The sequence below is a fragment of the Dermochelys coriacea genome, chromosome 21 (genome assembly GCF_009764565.3).
Source record: "Dermochelys coriacea isolate rDerCor1 chromosome 21, rDerCor1.pri.v4, whole genome shotgun sequence".
Classification (NCBI taxonomy): Eukaryota; Metazoa; Chordata; order Testudines; family Dermochelyidae; genus Dermochelys; species Dermochelys coriacea.
Window position 1 is genome coordinate 13853422 of NC_050088.1, and position 22108 is coordinate 13875529.

Consider the following 22108-nt stretch of genomic DNA (forward strand, 5'->3'; position numbering starts at 1 on the left):
GGTGCATGTTAATTCTAGTGGGGGCAGGAGCTGTCTGGGTGTCGCACAGATTTTTTTTTTTAATCTCTTTGCTGTTCAGGATGAAGGATTGGTTTGCTAGAGCAAGCGGTCCAGTCTCTGCAGGCTGTCAGCATCACGTAGCCTAGGACTGCTCTGTAAACGGTGTCCTCCCTTCCCCTGCTTGCGACAGCACAGACCAGGATAACTGGAGCCTTCTCTGTGCGGATCACTCAATAGACAGCATGTGACAACTTCTGTTCTGCTTGGGGGTCAGCCAGGTTTCCTGGTTCAGCTGCAGCTAGCATCACTTTTTGCATGGTTACGGCCCGTATCCAGCATGAGGAGTATCTGCTGTGTGGAGCTGTAATGGTGATGGGCAAAGTCATTCTGCCTGACGCAGGTGTGACTTGGGTATGCAATGTTGTGAGTTTGTACAGCACCGAGCACAGCCAGGCCCTGGTGTATGACGAGGACTTCTAGGCATCACCGTCATGCAAATAATAATAGTAATTGCAAGTGTGCCACCACACTTGCCATATTTCCAAAGGATTCATCAGCTGGGGATGGTTTTGGGGAAAATTTGTGCATCTCCCTTTGCAAATTTCCCCAGTGAAATCTGCAGCAGGTGACTGTTCCCTGCCCAATTAGCCATTCTGGGAATTGCCAAAGGTGTGCTGTTCTATTTGCCATTCTCGGGACTCTCACTTGGACAGGGCCAACTGTAGCCTTTTGCATAGGCTCACAGAATAATTTTTCAGGTCTCTTCACACTTCAGAGATTGCTGTGCATCATGTTCAGGTACCTGTGCCCAGAGTTGGCCTTGACATTTTTGGGAAGGCCAGCTATGGAGATTCACCCTGATATTTTTTGCTAGGGCTCCCAAAATCCGGGGTGCTGTGAGCTATCTATAGTGATGCTTGTGGTTTGCGTCTAAACTCTTCTCAAGATGCGTTTCAGCCTATGAAGGGACTTTGTAAACGTATCCCTAAATATGAAATAGCCATCAATGTGCCAACCTCATCTGGATGCTTAGGAGCCTCGGAACATACGTGGCGTGTCTCACAGCCATGCTTTCTGCTTGTTGGCTTTCACAGAGCCCCTGCGTAATCCATAGAGAGTAACACATGTGCTACTGAGCTCTTGCATAACACAGAGATAGAGACACACACACGTGCTGTCAGCCTTTGCGGTGTCTCACTTAATCCATAAGGGATATACAGAGTGAGAGGCTGGGGAAGCGTCTGCCAGGAGGGGCTCTAGGTTGGATGGATATGGGCTCTGGCTCATCTCCCAAAGAGAGACTGGCTAATTTTCTGAGTCTGCTAGTAAATGGGGATTGTTGATGAATTCGCCCAGTTCGGCTTCATGTTGAAAAGCAGGCAGGTCCAGGGAGTACTTGTGTTCTCATTGATTGGATTTCTTTCTCCAAAACACTGACGTGTCCCAAATGGCATGTACGATACCAGGGAGCCAGGGTTCACCATCCCTATGGCACTTGGTTTAAAAAAACCAATGGCGTTATCAGTGATATAAAAGCCATTTGGGATACCCCAGGAAGCAACTCAGAGTGGCTTGGAACCTGTTGCAGTAAAACACCCAATTAGCACAGAGTCCTTGACAGGAAGAAGAGGTAGGAAAAGCAGAAAATCTATTGCATAAACAGTCAAGTTTTATACTGAGGTTGGTGTGCTACAGAACTCCCGATATCAACAGGTGGATGCAAAATAAAGATTTTGCAACATGGAGATGCAAAATAAAGATTTAGGTAGGATTTGACGGGCACCAACAGGTGCCCACAAACTGGACTCATTATGTGTGCTCAGCATTCATAAGAAAGGCCATCAAGCCCTGTATCCTTTCTACCAACAGTGGCCAATGCCAGGTGCCCCAGAGGGAGTGAACCTAACAGGTAATGATCTAGTGATCTCTTTCCTGCCATCCATCTCCATCCTCTGACAGACAGAAGCTAGGGACACCATTCCTTACCCATCCTGGCTAATAGCCATTAATGGACTTAACTTCCATGAATTTATCCAGTTCTCTTTTAAACCCTGATATAGTCCTAGCCTTCACAACCTCCTCAGGCAAGGAGTTCCACAGATTGACTGTGCACTGAGTGAAGAAGAACTTCCTTTCATTTGTTTTAAACCTGCTACCCATTAATTTTGTTTGGTGACCCCCAGTTCTTATATTCTGGGAACAAGTAAATAACTTTTCCGTATTCACTTTCTCCACACCACTCATGATTTTATAGACCTCTATCATATCCCCCCTTAGTCTCCTCTTTTCCAAGCTGAAAAGTCCTAGCCTCTTTAATCTCTCCTCATATGGGGCCCGTTCCAAACCCCTAATTATTTTAGTTGCCCTTTTCTGAACCTTTTCTAATGCCAGTATATCTTTTTTGAGATGAGGGGACCACATCTGTATGCAGTATTCAAGATGTGGGCGTACCATCGATTTATATAAGGGCAATAAGATATTCTCCGTCTTATTCTCTATCCCTTTCTTAATGAGTCATAGAATCATAGAATATCAGGGTTGCTTTTTTGCTTGGACATCTTCAGAGAACTATCCACGATGACTCCAAGATCTTTCTCCTGATTCATTGTAGCTAAATTAGCCCCCATCATATTGTATGTATAATTGGGGTTATTTTTTTCCAATGTGCATTACTTTACATTTATCCACATTACATTTCATTTGCCATTTTGTTGCCCAATCACTTAGTTTTGAGAGATCTTTTTGAAGTTCTTCACAGTCTGCTTTGGTCTTAACAATCTTGAGCAGATCCCTTTAGTATCATCTGCAAATTTTGCCACCTCACTGTTTACCCCTTTCTCCAGATCATTTATGAATAAGTTGAAGAGGATGGGTCCTAGGACTGACCCTTGGGGAACACTACTAGTTACTCCCTCCATTCTGAAAATTTACCGTTTATTCCTACCCTTTGCTCCTTGTCTTTTAACCAGTTCTCAATCCATGAGGTTGAGATTTCCCTCAGACTGAGATTTCCTACAGATTTCCCTCCCGAGCTTGGATACAAAAAAAGCATCTGAAACGTTAAACAAGACACAGACAGAGGGATCCAATCTCCTGATTTACATTCCACCTCGTCAACTGTTCTTAGTTTAAAAGGGGCTCGAGCTTTAATCGGATTCTGAGCATAGGAAAAAAAACAGATTAAAAAGTCCCTCCGGGAATAGTATCCACGTGGGGAAAGTTGCCTTCTCCAGGGTCAGGGGTTGGGGCATCAGCAGAGAGATAAAAACATAATCCCATCTAGTCATGCCCTGCACATCAGGGAGGCCAACGTGCTTCCTATTTTGACAATTTGCCTGATGGCTGGAAGGATTCACACCTTGTTGGAAGAGAGCCCTCGGGCTGGGCCATCTCAAATGGTCACCTGTGCTGTTATGTCCCCTCTGCATTGTCTTGTGTCTGTGCACTGCCTCATCTCAAAGGGGCTGTCTTCTGCAGACTCCCTCCACCCTATGCTCTCCTGCATACCTGCTGATGGGCACCGGTCCTCGCTCTGTCTGCCTTTTAGTAATCAGTATTGCTATTACTGTAGTGCCCCAGTCCAGAGCAGAGTACCACGGGCTAGGTGCTGTGCAAAGCCATGATCCCTGTTCCAAGAAGCTCCCAATTCCATGTGTCTCCTTTAGCCTGTCAACACACGAAGAGGAGCAGTGGCATGATGGGATCCTCTGGACCTGTGATCAGAGCGGTCAGAACCCCAGGAGTGTTATAAATTCTGTATAGAATGGAATAGAAACTCCGGAGAGAGGAGCAATGGGCAGCATTTGTCTGGGCTAAGCTGTGGATAGCTGATCTTAATTTCCAAGGAGAAAATCTTCTCATCCAAGCCCCTGCGAGGTTAAAAACAGGGGTGTTTCTGTGTGTCTTTTCCCTTCCTGTTCAGCAAGATCATACGTACGATTGCACTGTTTGCAAAGAAGCTGCTGTAGGAACACACGGACTAATTTTGTATTATACAGAGGAGAAAAAGTGCCTTTTCCACGTACTTTTGACAGCTCTATGAGAAACACTTCTTGTTAATAATACACTCCCCACCCCCACCAGTAACCAAGAGAAATACCCCTCCCTCATCAAACACCCACCCAAGAAGCCCGAGTGAATGGATGATCTTTGCAGGATGTTCTAAAGGGCAACACATCTGGGCTGCTTTGGACCAAGCTGGGGTGCAAGGGCCAAAGTCAGACCCCCCCTTGTAAACCGTGAGGGCTCCAGCTGGAGTGCCTATGCTGATTGAAGCCGGTGGAGTGGGGAGAGAGGCGGTCTCTGGAGCAGGTGCCGGGCTACTTAGGGCTCCGTAGCTCCAAGTCCACATCTCAAACTGCACCCTCGGCAGCCAGTGCAGTGCCTGGGGCCCGGGGGCAATGTGCTTACGACGGGGCGCGCTGCTCAGTTTAGTATTTCTCTCCACTGGTTCAGTTCTTGTGCAAAGCTGCCAAGCAGACCCACTGAGAGCTTCCTGGGCAAATGCTGTTCTCCTGGGTGCATACTGCAGCTAAGGAACTGTGGAGACAGCCCCTGCTCAATGCGTTCCAAGCTGTTTCTAAATCCTCGGCTAGTGTTTAGACCCCCTGGTAAAACCCCCCAGATTCTGCCCTGTCTGAAGACGCCTGATTTACTGTGATGTTCTGGTGGGCGCTCAGCACAGTTCAGACTTTCTTGCGCTTTTGATCTGCTGCTTCCAGCCCTTAGACCAGACGAGGTAATTTCTCTCTGGTCTCTCCAAATGCTGCTGCTCTAGAGGCAGACACCTAGATTGTCAAATATAGGGAGCAACATAGGGAGCAAGGATGGCTCAGAGGTTAGTGTGGAAATCTGGGACTTGGGAGACCCAGGTTCAGGTCTCTACTGTGCCACAGCCTCCCTGTGTGACCTTGGGTGAGTCACTTCCCCTCTCTGGGCCTCAGTTTCCCATCTGTATAATGGAGATACAGCACTGCCCTGCCACATGGGGTAAACGTTGCAAGGCTCGGATACTACGGTGATGGAGGTCATAGAAGTACCTTAGACCAGACATCCTGCACGGCACAGACAGGTGTAGGAGGCTGGTGGGCTGGGTTAAGTGGGGCTGCTGTGAGCAACATGCTCCAGAACCACTTGCTCTAGGAGCCCTGGAGCTGCTTCCTGTCTAGATAGCAAATGGGGCTGCCTGCATGGCTCTTGGGGAGAGCAATGTGAGGGCCGATTGGGTCCTGCCAGGGGAGGGCAGTTATTTCAGGGGAGCCAGGGAGGCAGATGAAGAAACTGGAGATGTTGGAATCTGAACCAAGAGGAGCTTGTGGTGGTTCCATTAGCTCCAGAGAATTGTTCTCAACTGTTTGGTAGGAGAGGGAGGCTGGACAGGGTAGGGGAATCCCCCATTCACTCTTTCTCTGTGTGACGGGTTGGACCCCTTGGGAAGCCACCTGATGTGCTGAGATACCAGTGAGTCTACCTGTTCTGCTAGCATGGGCCCCCTTTAACCTGTCTTGCTGAGCCAGGCTCTGAAAACCTCCTCGAACACACACACACACAGGTAGGGCGACACCCAGCCGCAGATCAACTCTGGGAAGACTCTGCTTAAGGGACTTGCTCCAGCACTCAGATGTCCACCTCCCTTGGAGTGCAGACCCAAAGGTATGTTATGAAATCCACCTCCTCCCTCAATGTGGAGGAAGGTATGCACAACTTCTCGCCCCCCGCCCCTCAGTTAGAAATTACAGAAACTGGGTTATATTATAAATAAAACAAATTTTATTAACTACAAAAGACAGATTTTAAGTGGTAAAATGGGTAGCAAACAGAATAAAGCAGATTACTAAGCAAATGAAATCAAACACACAAACTAAGCTAGTTTCACTAAAGCAATTGGTTACAAATAATATTTCTCACCCTTGATAGCATTGCAGGCAGTTTGCAAAGTTTCTGTGGTTCAGAGTTCCAGTTATATTCCTTTTCAGACTGGACCTGTCTCAGTCTGGACTTCCCCCTTGCCTTCCCTTTTGCAGTCTTTCTTCTTGGGCAGACAGGCTATGGAGAGGAGGAGACCTGTTTGCCTTCCTCCCCACCCTTAAATAGGATTTACATAAGACAGGAATCTTTTGTTTCCCAAACTTGACCCCCCTCCCCTTCCCTTACAGTGGAAAGTTACAAGAAGTCCCAGGTAATGTTTTAGTATCAGGTGACAAGACCTGCTGACTCTGTAGGCTAACAGCGTCCATGAGTCAGGAGCAGTATGGGGGGTCCGCAGGAAGGCCAAGCTTTTCATAGTCTATCATCCTCGCTGATGGGCCATCCCCTGTCTGGCTTTTCCGTGGTTGTACCTGAAGTGTTAACAGTAGGCATCACTCAAAGTAGCATAGCTGAAATACAGATTCATAGTCAATATTCCTAACTTCAGATATACAAATGATACAAAAAGAAAAGGAGGACTTGTGGCACCTTAGAGACTAACAAATTTATTTGAGCATAAGCTTTCATGAGCTACAGCTCACTTCATCGGATGCATTTAGTGGAATATACATTAACAATGAAATGATACAGGCACACAGATTGTATAATCACATTCAGTAAATCATACCCTTTCCAATGATATCTCACATGAACCATCTGGCATAAAATATCTCTCAGTTATGTCATTCGTATCATAAGCATATTTTCATAAGGAATATGGAATGCAATGTCACACTCTGGATAACCTGAGCCCACAGGCCAGCTCAGTTGTAAATTCTGGCCAGAGCACGTACAATGAGCCCTGGAACTCAGACCGATGCATACAGCAGGGGCTTGTCATACAGGGAGCATGTGCTCTGGGGCTGTATTAGCTGCTGGTTGGTTAGTGGGTCAAATTTAAGGTGGTGGTTTTAGCCTAAAAAGTGCTACATGGTTGGAGATTGATAGCTGGCCTCTCTCCCTGAGCAGTACTGCTGCAGTCATGATGAGTGGGGTGGAGACCTAGGTGTAGTTTGGTGTAACGGAGGTGGGGGTGGTGGCAGGGCATCCCTCTGAAACCACCAGGCTTAGCAGCCAGGGTACCCAGCAAGGCCTATGTCCCCCCTGGGAGTCTAAAGACGGTGGAGGCAGTTGTTTCTGGAGGAGGCGAAGTTTTGCTCAGGAAGAGGCTGTCTGTCCGGTTGAGCTGAGGATGGTGTTTGGCTGGGAGTTCACTGTTGGCATCATTCTGGCTGTATTGTAGTTTTAAACAGTGTCAGAGGCCCCCAAAGTAGCAGATCGGGGCCTCGCTTGTGTTCAGTCTGAACAGATATGCACTAGGACAGTGCATTTCTTCTCGGGGGCTTGTAAAGCCTCCCAGCACTCAGGGCAGCGCCTGGCCTCTCTGCGATCTCCACTCACTGTAGCATTGTGACCTTTTGCAGGAGTTTGCCACGCTGACGAGAGAACTCAATGCCTGTCGAGAGCAGCTACTGGAGCGGGAAGAGGAGATTTCGGAGCTGAAAGCCGAGCGGAATAACACCAGGGTAAGTCATGGGGAATAACGTCCATTCCTAGCTCTGATACCTGGCTGCTTCTAAGGCTCTGTGAGCAGAGGTGCTTATTAAAAACCCCAGTGGTTCCCAACTCTGGGACTAACTATACCGGCTAGAGCTGGGCAGAGTGGGAGCAATTGCTATGCAAGCCCTGTGCTGTCTTCCCCCTTGCATGTACACTCTGGTTTGTAGCATTCTGGGCAAGCTGGCGATAGAGAAAGAGTCTCTGGAGTTTGTCCCCTAGGGACCTCCCTCGGCGGGATCTCATTCTGTACTGAGTTGTGTACGGCTTGGGAACAGAACCCCCCATCATTTCTCTACCACCCTCATACTTACTACACTGCAGTGTATGGACTGCCATACTGGCTGTTCTGACTGTCCTGGATCCCCACACAGCACTAAAGAGGAACCTCGGTCCTACACTATAGAAATCCCTGCTGGTCCAGCCCTGCCCCAGGCCCTAAGCTTTGCTAAGGAACTTCACACTGCAGTAGCCCCTCAGCTCAAGCTACGCTTCCCCTCTCAACACGGCCAATCCGTTGCAGTGTGCTGGGGCCTGAGCTTGGGGGAGCAAAGATGCCGTGCAGCAGGGATCTGTGTAGTGTGGCCTTTAGCCGCACGGTGTTTATTTTCAATGGCTAGGGCGAGGTGAGTGTGCGATGGAGATTTTGTGGCTGTGTTTTCTGGCTGTTCATCATACGTTTTCCCCAGGTCTGAGCATAAGGCAGGGTGGGTGCTCCATGCTTCGTGGGAGAGATCTCCAAAGGCTTCTTGGTCTTTGCAGCTAGGTGAGGAGGGGTCCCCAGATCTCCCTCCCCAATAACAAGAGGTTTCACATTTGTAGCCCCCACTGTGCGCTGGGCAGGTGGTAAAGCATGTGCCCAGGTCTGGGCTGTGGAGCTGGGTTGGTCGCCCAGATGGGGGCTGCCGTGTGTTGTGCCACTGTGGTCTGTGCTCTGGAACTGGGGAGGAGAGAAATGCCCTGTTCAGCCCCCCCGGGCTGAGACTGGAGAGCAGGGCCATGGGAGGCGGTGAAGGCTTCTCCCTCCCTCTCTTGCAGCTCTTGCTGGAGCACCTGGAGTGCCTGGTCTCGAGACACGAGCGCTCGCTGAGGATGACGGTGGTGAAGCGGCAGGCTCAGTCCCCATCCGGCGTCTCCAGCGAAGTGGAAGTCCTCAAAGCGCTGAAGTCATTGTTCGAACATCACAAAGCGCTGGATGAAAAGGTGAGCTGCCCACAGAGGGGCCTGGAGCCAGCTGGGGCCCTGCCCCCTTACCATCGCCAGCTGCCCCGCACCTGGGACACTCTGTATCCAGCTAGCATCCAGCCCCCTCCCTCTCTGTGTTCATGGATGGAGAAGGCTGGACTTGAGGCCTATGAGAAGGCAGCTCCCAGAAATAACCCTCAAGCCATTTCTTTCCCCACCTCCTTTTTTCTCCTGTGCAAAGCAGAACCTCCTTGTCTCTAAGCAGCTGGACGTCTTTCCCTGAGTGGGACCGTAGGGCTCACTGCAGTCCTCTGGGGCATTATGGCAGCGAGATCACGCTCCCCCTGGATTTTTATCTGGAGCTCTCCTGGCAGAAATGGGTCAGCCAGAGAGCTGCAGGCGTTGACTTGCTTAACCCAGTGCTTCTCGGCACGTGACTTGTGCAAGGGACGGATGGGTCGGTCTCAGCATTGTCAGCGGCTGGGGAGAAGCAGAGGAGCAGTTTGGCCCCGTGGCAGAGGAGTTGGGAGGGTTCAGATAGCTACCGGGGCTCAGAGGCATGGCAGGGCTCGGCAGTGGGGGGATCAGTCATCTGGAAAGAGCTGGCTCATATGAGAGCCCTGGTGTCCTGTCCCTGCAGGCTGAAAGTCAAGGGGCCTCCATCAGTGTTCGGGGGCAGATCCTCTGCCTTATGCCGCTCCCACAGGGGATCTCTGCCAGCTGGGATAAGGTGGAACAGCCCCCAGGCTGCTCTAACCTGGCCTGGGGCAGAGACTCAGAGACATAATTGGTGGCTGGTTCTTGGCTTCTCCTCTTCTGGCCTGCAGCACCAGCACCCCTCCTGCTCTCCCGGGGCTCCCCCGGCCCAGCAGGGAAGCTGGCAAAGGAGCTGTTTGAGCGACTGTCTTCTCCCCCCTGCGATGATGCTGCAGGCCCCATGCACTCCTGGCTCTCCCCAGAGCCCAGGGGAGCTGGCAGGGAGGCAGTGACCCTATTACTCTGTAGCCACAGGCCTGGTTCAGGTTCTTCAGGGCACAGCTCTATGGCATAGTCACAGTCCAGACTCGCGTGTAAACATCTCTGGGACACGCCGCTGGCTGGCTGCCCTGGGGGAGCGCATGGCTGTTGGGGGGTAGATGGGATTATGCTGGGGTGCCTGTCGCTGGTGGTGGGATGCTGACCCCTCCCCCAGTGATACCCTGGCCTCGGGCGCCTCCCTGCTCGGGCCTCGGGCTGCCCTGACCCCACACTGCTGCATGCTGCGGACGGATGGCTGGGGGTGCTGGCGCTGGCAGTGCGGTTCTTTCTGGAAAGCCAACTCGGGGAGCCTGGAGGTGGAAAGAGGAGGAGAGTTAGCAGAGGGGGAGGGCTGGAGCCAAGTGGGATGGGAGTAGCCCACTTATATAGACAGGGGAGCAAAATCCTGGGCCCTGTCTGAGCAACTGTGGCTCCAGGGCAGCCTGGTGATGAGACGCCTTGTATGCAGCTCACACGGCACAGGGGTGGGGGATCTGACCTGATGCCCATGCTCAGCCCTTAGTGGAACGGCACCGTGGGAGTAGCACAAACTCGAATCACTCAGTGACCCCCAGGCTTTCCCCCTGCAGCCCCTCCTGGCTCTGGCCCGTGGCTGATGATCGGGCAGTGCCATGCTGCTAGGGTGTGTTCCTGGGTCCCAGCACGTGCTGGGTCTGGGCAGGGAGTCGGGCCAAGTCGAGGAGTCAGCAGTGCCCACCCAGCAGCTGAGTAACAGCCTTTCCCGTTGTCTCGAATGCCTGCAGGTCAGAGAGCGCTTGCGAGCGGCATTAGAGCGAGTGGCAACCTTAGAAGAGCAGCTGGCGAGTGCCCATCAGCAGGTAAGAGGGGGCTTTGGGATCCACCCTTGGGGCCCGCGGGGCCTCATCTGCTACTGACATCGGGGTGGGCCGCCGTGTGCTTCCTGGGGGGATGCGGCCGAAAAAAACACTGATGCTCCTCCAGGCCTCCTTGGTCCGGCCCGGAGCAGCAGGCACCTAAGCGGACAGTGAACCCATCTGCTCGGGGGCAGAGGCGTGACTCCTGCCTTAACCCCGTTTGATCTGTGAACTCCAGGAGAGAGACCAGTCTTCATCCCCTTGAAGGAAGAAGCTCCTGGTCCTTTGGCCTGTGTGTCTACACTGCGCTCCGAGCTGTGACGGCAGCACCGGTAGACCTGCCCAGGCCAGCTGTGGCCTAGCTAGCTCGGGAACCATCGGCAGCGAAGCCCCAGCAGCCCGGGCTTCCGTATGGGCTGTAAAAGCACAGCCTGGGCTCTGGGTACGTACTTGAGGGACAAGTCTGTGCTACCGTAGCATCGCTGCTATTGGGATTGGCGCCAGCTGGGTCCGAGCTAGCCGGGTCTGTCTGCGTGCGCTTTAGTCACGTCTCTGATTGCAGTGGGAGCATCCCCTGGGCAATGAATCCAGCGCTAGAGATGGGATCTTAGACCACATCTGAGAGCGGAGAATGGGGCTTTCTCTCCTCCTCCGGACTTGTGGCTCTTTCCCTTGTTTGCCCCAATGGACAGCCACCCATCTTTGGCCCTCTCTCTCCTGCGGGGGGAGACCCATTCCCGGGACTTGGCCACCCTGGGCCGCCATCTCGCCCCAACTGTCGCAGGATGAGGCCGCTGCCCTGTGACTCACTGGCTCATGAGCGTGGGTTTGTGCTGTGTGGCGCCGGTTTGGGCTCTCACTAGAACCACGTGTGCCTCTGCGCCACCCTTCTCGTGCATTGCACAATAGGGTACGCACGGGCGGCGCCGGCCTGGGTTCCCGAGGCTTGTGCAAAGGAAGGTGCTGGCACAAAATTGGAGAGTGTCAGGGGTGTCTTCCTAAAGGCGGTGCCCGTGGGATGCAACCGGGACATGGGTGATCGTGCCCAGTGATCAGAGCCAGAGTAGCTGAGGATCAGAGCCAGGTTACTGGAGGGAGGCAAGGCAGGGCCAAGGCAGGAGCTATCGTAGCCAGGGGCGAATGTTGTGAGCGACGGCTGGGCTGCTGGCTGTTCCCACTCATTGGGCAGCCTTCTACAAGCCAGCTGTGCTCATTAGGTTGCCTGGAGCCTGACTCTGCTGCAGTCCCTGCTTGCTGACAGGCGGAGAGGGGGGAGAGCAGAAGGTACGGGGAGCTGGGTGATTGGGTGGGTTGAGTATGATCTTCCTCTCTCTGGCCTTTCGCCCCAGTTCCCTCCCTCCCTTCAGAAATAAACCAGCCCAGTCACACGAATGCAGTGCCCTGGCACTGCCAGGGGGTATGGTGAGGGTGCATGTCAGCAGCTGGGCAGAGAGCAGGGGGCATGGCGGATCTTGCTCTTCAGCGTGATTTTCCTATCTCGGGTCTATCCCGTTTCTCCGAGCCCGACCCCCATGTGCCAGCCCAATTCCTCCCACCTGTGGGTCCACATGTTAGAGAGTTTGTAGGTGGGGATCAAGGGGCAGATCCTCAGTTGGTGCGAATTGTTATCACTCCATTGCTGTCATGAGACCCATAACTCGACAGCAAGGACAGCTTACGCTAGCTCAGGATCTACCTCTTGTTACCTACCTACACATACACAATCCATTTTCACCGCTCCCTTGTATGCGGGCTAACGCTACCGATCAGCTGGGCTTTCCAGGCCCTCCTTTGGGTGCAGATTTGCTCTAGCTTGGCCAGAAGTGATGGGCTGGATGCAGAAGTCCCTCCGAAGGTTCTCTGGCCTTTGCTGTGCAGGTCAGGCTAGATGATCACAATGGTGCCTTTAAATCTCTGACTCTGTGAACAACGATCTCAGTTATTGCAGTGCAGGGGCCCGCAGCCCTGGCAGGGAGCGGAGGGCCTGGGGCACTAAAAGTAGGGCTGGGAGCTTATGCCTAAACGTGGTTGCATTTTGCAGGTAACTGTTCTGCAGCAGGGCCCTGCGCAGAGGGAAGCCCCAGTCGGAGAAGATGAGAAAAGGGTGGAGGGCAAGGAACCAGGGCAAAAGACTCTATGGAAGGTGAGAGCCCTTTCCGAGGGGCAGAGAGGTCCTGTGCTATTCCATGCCTGCCATCTGAGTGGCGGCTGTGCGTAGCTGCAGGTGACCTCGGAGCTTTTTGGGGTGAGTTTGTCATCCTGTTTCCCCAAGTGCCCAAGCACAGAGCTGGTTCCCTGACATTTCATGATCCTTTTCCTTGCCTTGTGATCTCAGGACATGCCAGGCAAATTGGGTTTCCCCCCTTCTGGGAGAGGGAAGCGGTGTGAAGCCGTGGTGAGAGCAGAGGACTGGGCTGGAGGACGTTGTGGGCCATGCTTTCCAAGTGAGGCACCTGTGGGGCACTGCTAACCAGGGCATCGAGCACTTCACTGGGCCCATGATTAAACAGGGAGCAGATAAAATGTACTGTGAGCCCAAATCCTCCTGCTTAAGTGGAGACCATCTGCTTCAAACAGTCCCCACCCCAGACAGAAGGCTCCACATCCCTGCTCTGCACCCGCCAGCAGCTCTCCACTAGCCAGCTTGGCCGGCTTCCCTGCAGGCAATTCTCTGGGCCCTCTGTAAGACGCTGCTCCACCCCAGCGCTAAAGCTTTCTGTCCTGTGGTTCTGCAGAGACTTCCCAATGGTTCCATCCACCCCAACGACGAGGCGAGTCGGGTGGTGGAGCTGCAGGAGCTCCTGGAGAAGCAGAACTTCGAGCTTGCGCAAGCTAAAGAGCGGCTGGCGGGGCTGGTGGCCAGTGTTGCTGAGCTGGAAGAGGATCTAGGCACCGCCAGGAAGGATCTTATAAAATCAGAAGAGATAAGCAGCAAGTACCAAAGGGATCTGCGAGAGGTCAGATGCTTGTGCTCCAGCTGTGCTAACAATCCCTGTGCTCTTAACAGCATGGGGCAGCGTCAAAGCGCCGGGCAGATAGTGACCAATTCAGTTTCCAGGCGCTCTGCTGCAGGCAGGATCTTTGCCATGTAGGCGGTGGGTGTAAATAGGCCAGGGGTGGCTTTGGTGTCCTCGCCTGCACTCCACCTCTTACCCTCCCTCCTCCACCCCTGTCCCCCACTGCTCCCTGCATCCCTGCGAGCAGTGGACCCTCACGTGGTGGGGGGGGGAGAGGAGGGACGGGGAGACCACGAGTGGTGGGGGCCTCAGGGGAAGGGGTGTGTGGAGGAGAGCAGGGACACGTCCTTGTGGGGGCGCAGGAGAGGAGGAGCGTGGTGTGGGCCAAGCAGGCAGGGGGCTGAGTGGTGGTGGGGCCTGGGGCCGAGCAAGGATGGAATGTGGTCAGGGCCATGCGCAGAAGAGGCGGGGCAGGGTGCCAGCCTCCCCCAGGGGAAACTTCCCGCGCCGTCCATGTACCTTGCTCCTCTTTTAGACCGGGGGAAACAAAGGCAGAGAGGCTAAAGGGCCACATTATTTCTTTTTATTTTCCAAACAAGGCCATCGCTTCTGGAGGCCTGTTTTGGGGGATCTCTGCCCCTTTGCCTGCTCAAAGTCCCCAGACATGCTGCTGTCCCATGGCAGCAAGACGTGTTGGTGCCGAGGTCTGTGGCTTTACTGCTGCTACTTCCAGCCTGTTGCTGGCAGTAGGCTGGCTCCTCTTCAGGGCTTTACACTTGGATAGGGGTTTTCAGCTTACTCTGCGCAGGAGGGTCTGTTGCCATGACCGTGACCCCCGATTGCTGTCAAGCCCTGTCCTATTAGCTCCTACTGCTCTAAACCCCTCTCTGGCATGTGCCAGGGCTCCCCCTTCCGTGCTCAGGCTTGGGGACAGTAGCCTGTGGGCTTGTGGATCGCTGTGACACTGCCGGTGCCCTGTCCCCACAGGCTCTGGCTCAGAAGGACGACATGGAGGAGAGGATCACCACGCTGGAGAAGCGCTACCTGGCAGCCCAGAGAGAAGCCACCTCCATCCACGACCTCAATGACAAGCTGGAGAATGAGCTGGCCAACAAGGAGTCTCTACATCGCCAGGTACTGGGCCTTCCCCAGCATTGCAGCAGCAGTGTACGTACAGGAAACAGCTTGGGGGGGGGGGCTGCATACTCAATAGCTGCCTGGAAGCCCCTGTCCTTCCCCTCGGCTGAGCATCCTGTCTGGAGGTGCCTGCCTGCCCCGTCGGCCTGCTGATCAGCAGTCAGTCTTCCCTGGAAGCCGTTTGTCAGGGCTCCAGAGCCAGCTGCACCTTACACTCTCTCAGGGTGCCACCCCATGGTTCTCCCACTCTCCGACCAGGTCCCTCCTCCATAGCACCTTGGGTTCTCGCGGGGGTCGCTCAGCTTGGCTGAGGCAGGGGCTAACTTTTCCCAGATGCCCCAGCCTCTGGGGACTGGAGTTCAGCCTGCCTTCCAGCAGTCTTTGCCTCAGTCTCTGCCCAGTCCTTCATGGGCTTTCCTTGTATCCTTCAAAGTTCTTTTCTCCAATTTTTCCTGCCTGGATCCTGTGGTTACCAGCCCTCCCGTGGTCAGAGTTAAAACTTCAGAGGTAAAACTTCAAAAGCAAATGACACCTGCATTATCTTTTTAAGTACTGGTAAATGGGGCTGTCTGAACCTATTGTCCCCTTTCCTGCAAGTAACTGCTGCTTGGATTAACCCCTTGTAACCAGATCTTAAACAACACAGTCCAAACAGATGGGACATATAATATTCATAAAATATTACAGGTATTGCCACATCCTTCACACCCTCCCACTGCAAGGTCAGGTGCTGTGCTGGGCTCAGCCCGCTCCAGTTAATTAGATGCAGCCATTGTTACTGCTGAGAAAGGGACTGAGGTCAGGGAAATCTCAGCAGGGGTGTCACTGCAGAGGTCCTAGGTTTAGACCCAACTGCCAGCCCAGCTGATACCCAGAGCTAGCAAAAATGTATTGTGTGAGGGGTAGTTTTTCCATCCTGCATAATTAACCTGTGGAACTCACCACCCCAAGAGATTATTGAGGTCAAGAACTCAGCAGGATTTAGGATGGAGTTATCCCTTTCTAGGGATAGTGCAAACATCCACAGCCATGTTAAGGAGGGTAAAAAAATTAATAAGTAATAAAACCCTCCTGCTTCAGGGCATGAGCCAATCACAACTACCAGGGGTCAGGAAGAAACTTCCCACATGGGCAGGTAATTCCACAGTTGCCCACTAGGGGGAGCCTTGCACTTTCTTCTGCCGCAGGTGCGGTGGAGCCAGGAGACTGGTCGATTGGTGTGACCCAGGCTGGCAATATCTGTCGGGGGGAGACTAGCCAAGTTTGGTGCTTTTCATGAACCCCCAGTCTCTGAAATTCACCCAGCCAAGGAGGGCAGATTCCCCTGGCCCTTCCTGTTTGCTTGTGTGTGTGTGTCAGCTGGGATGATTCGGGGGCATAGAGGGCTCCGTGTGAAGTGTGTCTCCTCTGCATTGTCCTGCAGTGTGAGGAGAAGGCTCGGCACCTTCAGGAGCTGCTGGAGCTGGCTGAGCAGAAACTGCAGCAAACGATGAGGAAGGCAGAGACGCTGCCGGAGGTAGAAGCAGAGCTTGCCCAGAGGATAGCAGCCCTTACCAAGGTAAGTGGGCAGTGGGAGTAGCCAGGCCCTGCTGGGACCCTCCCCAGAGAACATCCCCCGCCCCCCATTATTCATAGATTCTTAGGCCAGAAGGACCTGTTAATCCCCTAGTCTGACCGCCTGTCTAACACAGGCCATTCAGCCCTAGCAAGGAGCCGAGAGGATCCACTGCCCTTTCAGGGGTTGCCTGGATGGTGCATGACTGTTGCTGATGCAGAACCCCAAGGCCTTTGACAGCATTAAGTGATGGGGCACTATGGATGCGCGTGCCAGAGCGGAGCTGCCTGTGTGACTCCGCTAGAGAGAGGAGCAGAGAGGCTGCTCCTGGGGCTATGCCATCTGAACTTGCTGGCAGTTGGGCTCCATTGAGGGGTTCGGCGAAGAGTGGGGCCAAATAACCCCGTGGTGGTGGTGGGGAGCTGGGGGTTGCTTGCGGGGCTGTGGCCTGAACTACGTGGGTGGTGCTGGGGATGAGGTGGGGGGAGTGCAGGCAGAGAAGAGGCGTGACTTAGGTGGCCAATGCCACACCCACCCTTCCTGCTACCTGAGCTCCTGCGGCTCTGGGATGTGTGGGTGTCCAGGTCCCTCCGCCCGGTTCCTCCAGTCCATCTGCCGCATTTCAGTTTAATTCTGGCACCTGCTGCCTGCCAGGGTATGCACCAACCCAGACACCCAGCAGGCACCACCGGGGCACTCGGCCTCGAGCAACCCTTAACGGGGCAGAAGTGTCTCTAAGACGCCCACGATAGGCAGAGCTGGGGCTGCCCCAGGGATGGGCGGGGTATATCAGCCACTGTGGCCTTTGTCTTTACAACCTCCTTTGTGCCTCATCATTAACCTCCTCTGCCTCCCTGCTCCTGCCCGGCTGTCTGATCCTTGCCAGCTCATGCTGCCAGACTCTCCTCGCCTTTGCTGAGGGTGCTCAATAGGCTGTGCCCGGCCTCCGTGCCTGGGGGAGTATGGGGCACCCAGGAGCTGGGGAGAGAGGGAGCCCATGCCAAGCGGGGAGAAGGGTTCCCCTACCTGTTGCAGAGCAGTTTACTGGAAATGTGTGGGACGGGGCCTGCTGGAGGGCAGGGGAAACCCCAAGCCCCAGAGAGGCAGGAGTTACCTGCCTGGTCTCATCATTGCTTGGTGCAGAGCAGCACAGTGAGCCACGAACATCTGTAATGTTGTGTTTGAACAAGGGTTCTTTCAGCACCCTAACACCAGGCTCGAGAGCCAGTGCACAAAGCCCAGCTGAGCCCTCTGCCAGGGCCGCCCAGTCCCCAAGCCCCCAATGGAGAGCTGTCACTGCCCGCTCAGTGAGCGAGTCCAGCTGACATGCCTGGGGACACCACAGGGGTCCTGTCGAGTCGAGTGCTGGAGTGCACTGAAGTCCCATTGCCCTCTCTGGTGGGTCAGTGCGGTTCCTAGGCAGGATGGCCGCTCTCTGGAGCCTCACGTGCTGGCTTCTCCTAGAAGCTTCCTTGGATTTTCCTAGGCGGAGGAGAGGCACGGGAGCATCGAGGAGCATCTGCGGCAGCTGGAGAGTCAGCTGGAGGAGAAGAACCAGGAGCTGGCGAGGGTAAGGTCCACCAATGCAGAAGTCACATGCCTGCTGTGGACACAAGCTGGGCTGCTGCTCCTCTGCTCCCATTTGTGGCATCTCTGCATGGGAATGCGAAGCGGCGGAAGAGATGCGGGTGGCTCTGTGTGGGGCTGGGGAAGGAGGTGCTTGTGGGGCGTTCTGGGAGGAGCTCTGGGTGCGGGGATGGGGAATCTCCCATGCCATGTTTGCTTTATCTCTGTGGCTTTATCTAGGCTACCCATTAAGGTTACTCAGATGTACGGGTGTTAAACTGCACCTACTCCTGGTGCTCAGAAGGATGTCAAATGCGCTGAGCTCCCTTCATTTATAGCTCCTCTCCCACCACACACACACACCCGTTTTCCCCTAGTCTAAACAAGGCCTGTCTCTGGGAGGACTGAATTCTACTTAGCATATCTCTCAGGTGCCACATGACCAGGGCTCATCACTGAATTTGGTCCTCTGGTGGGATCATTAGCGGCACTGACTGGGAGCACGACATGAATGCTGATCCATGCCCTTGGGGGACTGAAAGATGGTGGGTACTGCCATATTCGCCACATCCTTTGCACGACTTTAGCGAGCACCTTCCATCTGAGGTTCTCAAAGTCCTTCCCGTGTGGACACATCATCCCCACCGCAGCCCTGTGAGGCTGGAAGGAATTATCATCCCTGGTTTACGGATGAGAAAACCGAGGTCCAGCAAGAGGAAATGGTTTTCCCGAGGCCCAGCACTGAGCCACTAGCACAGCTGGGAATATGATCCAATCTCCTGACTCCCAGTCGTGTGCTTGAACCGGGGGGAAAGCCCTGATCTCTGTCTCTGAAGCTGTGCAGTGTAAACAGAGGGCTGCTCTCCTGCTCCTGGGTTGCTCACCATCTAGTCTTCAGGGCTTTGCCCCATCATGCGAACTGCATGGTAATCTCGCTCCATCTGTTTGATCCAGTGATGTACCACCTTAGAGCCCTGGGCCTGCTTCTCCACTCTCACAGCTGTAACGCTCTTGGAGTCAGGGCGGTGACACTGGTGCGGAACAGGGCAGAAGAGAGGAGAAGAGGGCCAGAGGCTGTGGTGTGTGGTGGCTATTCACTTGCAGGAAGCACTGGTTAAATTGCTGAGCATCTTCTCTGCATCAGCAGAGCCGAACTCACCTCCCTCTCACGGGCCCTCTTTCGTCCCCGCAGGGAGCTTGAATTGACTGTAAAGGGTCAGGCCCTAAGCTAGTATCTTGTACTCGGCCTCAGCTTACTGGGGACCAGCCCCAAAAGTAGACTTGTGCTGTGCACACAGTGATCTCAGGCTTGCTGGTGGGGTCACTCCCAGACCATCTTAACCCAGCTCAGCAGTGTGTGGCTGGTCTAAGTGGAGGGGCTCCCTTACTTGACAGAAGCAATGAGAGAAACAGGGACTGGATACGGCTGCTTTTCCCCACCCGTGACTGGCTCTGGGTCATGGGCAAAGCTAGAACAAGAAGCCTTGGGAAACCATGTTCTAGATTTCCTGCCAGACGTGTGTTACGTGGTTAGAACCACCAGCCGCTGTCAAACCAGCCAGCCAAGCACCTGTTCCAGCAATAGGCTGGGTGAACTGTATGGAGAGACAGGGTGAGGCCGGGGTCATGGGAGAGCTGTGCAGAGAGCTCGGCAGGGCTCCCAGGCATGGCGGGAGCTGCAGGAGGATAAGGTAGCTGTGTGGAGAAGCCCCAAGGATGGCAGGGAGAGCTCTTGGATGGGAGCTCACCAGCTCCATCTGCCTCTGGCCAGGTGACCCTCTCCACCGACTTACAAAGAGTCCTCTTCTCCAGGAATGAACAGCCTCAGACACTTGTTTATGGCCTCAGACCCAATGGGCCTCCCGCCTCTGGGCCCCAGGGGGGGATCAGGACCCCGCCCCGCCTTTCTGAAGCATATGGAATTGTGAGCTGCTCTCCTTGGGTTGTCCTTGTGATCCTCTGATGTTGGTGATAATCTCCCAGTGTGCCTCGGCTCTGCCCCTCGTTATTTTCGAAGAACCCAGTCAGCTCTTGCACGTTTGAAGCTTGGAAACGCAGGCGCTTCTGCACGCCCCAAGAGCTAAAGCATACAAATAAATAAATAAATTCTCTGCTCTGGTAACTCAAAACTGTCTGACTCCAGCCCAGCAGAGTCCTGTGTGAATCCTGCTCTTGGGCCTGGAAGAATTTCAACCTAAATCTTCACTTATTTCCGACGGTTAGTGACAGTCTGAAAACAGGGGCTTGGAATGACCATGTGAATATGCCCCCCTAGCCAAGCAGTGCCCACAGCACTGTTCAGGAGGGTCACTGGCACCCAGGCAGGTTTCCTTACTTGAGTGCTCAGGGGAGGCTGGCAATCTGGGGAGAAGGCAGCAGGGGCATTTCGACAGCCAGGAACTGAGAGACTTTGGATCAGGTGTACAATGGGTGCATCTCTTTCATTCCCCGTGGTGGGTAAGGCTGGAAGTCATTAGAAATTTTGGGGGTCTCTTGAACTCCTAGGTCCGCACCCCTTGACAGCAACCAGCTTCCCCAATATCCACCACTGCATCCAACACCAATGGGGAAGCTGGGCGCTTGTGCTTAATCCACCAGCAGTGAAATAGCTAACAGTGTTGGCATGTTGTGTGACATGTCATCATTAGGGTTCAGAGTCAGCCCCCACTGAAATCAGTGGGACAGGTAACACCTGGTCATGCTCTCTGCAGGCTCAGGGAGACCACATGGCAGCAGTTTCAACCAGGTTCACATTCAATAGGTTCTTTTTGCTAAATCCTACAGGCACCAAATGATGGCCTGGAAGCGGTCCCAGTGCTGGGTAGGGGCCTGTGGTGGCCAGGAGATGGGCTAGGCCTTTCCCAACTCGGATAAAGAACTATTTGAAAAGCATCCTCTCAGCGCTCCCAGCTCCAGGGACTCAGACTGCTGATTGCCATTTACCGTTGCAGGCCCGGCAGCGAGAGAAGATGAACGAGGAGCATAATAAGCGTCTGTCTGACACGGTGGATCGGCTGCTGAGTGAGTCCAATGAGCGGCTGCAGCTTCACTTGAAGGAGCGGATGGCAGCCTTGGAGGAAAAGGTACCAGCTGCAGAGTGAGGGGCAAGAGGAGACCATGACGGCTCTGTGGAGAGCACAGCTTTGCAGCCTCTGCCCAGGGGAGAGATGAGTGGAAGGGCTGGAAAAACCAGGACTCGGATTTCCAACCCCACTGTGGGATTGGTCATCCCTGTCTACTGGGAATCGGGCAGCTCTGCAAATCTCACCTGCTGCCTCCCAGGCTGGTCACTAGCAGTCCCGATTCAGTGTTACTCGCTATTATTCATATTGCGGTAACATCTACAGGCCACTGTGCGGGACACTGCCAGGGAGCAGAAGGTCCCTGCCCCAAAGAGCTTACAGGCTAGCTAGGCGAGACTGCCACAGTGTGGGGAGCAGGGATGAGGCACATGGTGTGCGTGTGTGTGTATGTAGGGGGTTGTCTGTGGCACATGCCGGATTGCTCGCCCTTCGTTTCAGGACTGGGGGATCCTATAGGAGCAGTGGGGGAAGGAACCTCACTGGTGTGAAGATGGAGCTTGGTAAATTTATGAAGGGCATGATATGACAGGGCTGCCTGTGATAGTGGGGCCTGGACTTGATGGCCTCAGAGATCCCATCCCATCGGATGTTCTTCTCATGGCTTGGGGCAGGCCCAGTGCAGGCCTGCGAAGTTTGCAGATATTGTTTATTCACACTCCATTTTGTGGCAGCCGCGGGTACCCGAGGAAGGGATTTTAAAGCAGATGGTTGATGCCGCAGCTAGTTATCGCCAAGATGGATCTGTCCGTGCGATCGCTCCCACTGCCAATCACTGCCAGCTGAGAGTCTGGAAAACGTCCCCTTCTGTTCTGACGGGTGTCCATCAGCCTGGCCCCCTCTGAGGCTCATTGACCACGTGGGCACATGTCCACTGAATGAGCTAAACAGACTCCCTCTTTCTCTCTTTCTCATTTTTTATGTTTAAGAATACGTTGTTGCAAGAGCTGGAAAGCGCCCAAAAGCAGATTGAGGCACAGCAGCATGACAAGGTACGTGCCGCTCCAGGGGGCTGCCTCACTCCCAGTCCCATGCCCGTGGCAGCCGCATCTATTGAAAACACCCTGGTTACGGGTTCAAGAGCCGGGATCCCAAAACGCCCAGCAGCACGAGTCCCATAAATAAAGCCATGCCATGGCGTGGGTGAAAGCTGCGAGTCCCACCAGCCCTTGGTGTTATTTAACAGGCACATTCTCTCCAGTCTGAGCTGTCTCAAGATTTATCCTCGTCCCCAGCGTAACCATGCCCCTT

At 54.0% G+C, this 22108-nt stretch overlaps 1 protein-coding gene across 5 annotated transcripts in view; it reads left to right on the forward strand.

Moving 5' to 3' along the window:
• PPFIA4 (PTPRF interacting protein alpha 4) overlaps positions 1 to 22108 on the forward strand; it is a 173351-nt gene that overhangs the window by 94895 nt on the left and 56348 nt on the right. For all 5 annotated transcript variants that reach the window (XM_038380190.1, XM_043500429.1, XM_038380192.1 and 2 more), the window contains exons 3-12: positions 7392 to 7493; positions 8563 to 8727; positions 10491 to 10565; positions 12604 to 12705; positions 13298 to 13519; positions 14507 to 14653; positions 16080 to 16214; positions 17698 to 17781; positions 20729 to 20860; positions 21787 to 21849. In XM_038380190.1, the coding sequence (XP_038236118.1) occupies positions 7392 to 7493; positions 8563 to 8727; positions 10491 to 10565; positions 12604 to 12705; positions 13298 to 13519; positions 14507 to 14653; positions 16080 to 16214; positions 17698 to 17781; positions 20729 to 20860; positions 21787 to 21849 (1227 nt within the window). The remainder of the gene's footprint in view (positions 1 to 7391; positions 7494 to 8562; positions 8728 to 10490; positions 10566 to 12603; positions 12706 to 13297; positions 13520 to 14506; positions 14654 to 16079; positions 16215 to 17697; positions 17782 to 20728; positions 20861 to 21786; positions 21850 to 22108) is intronic.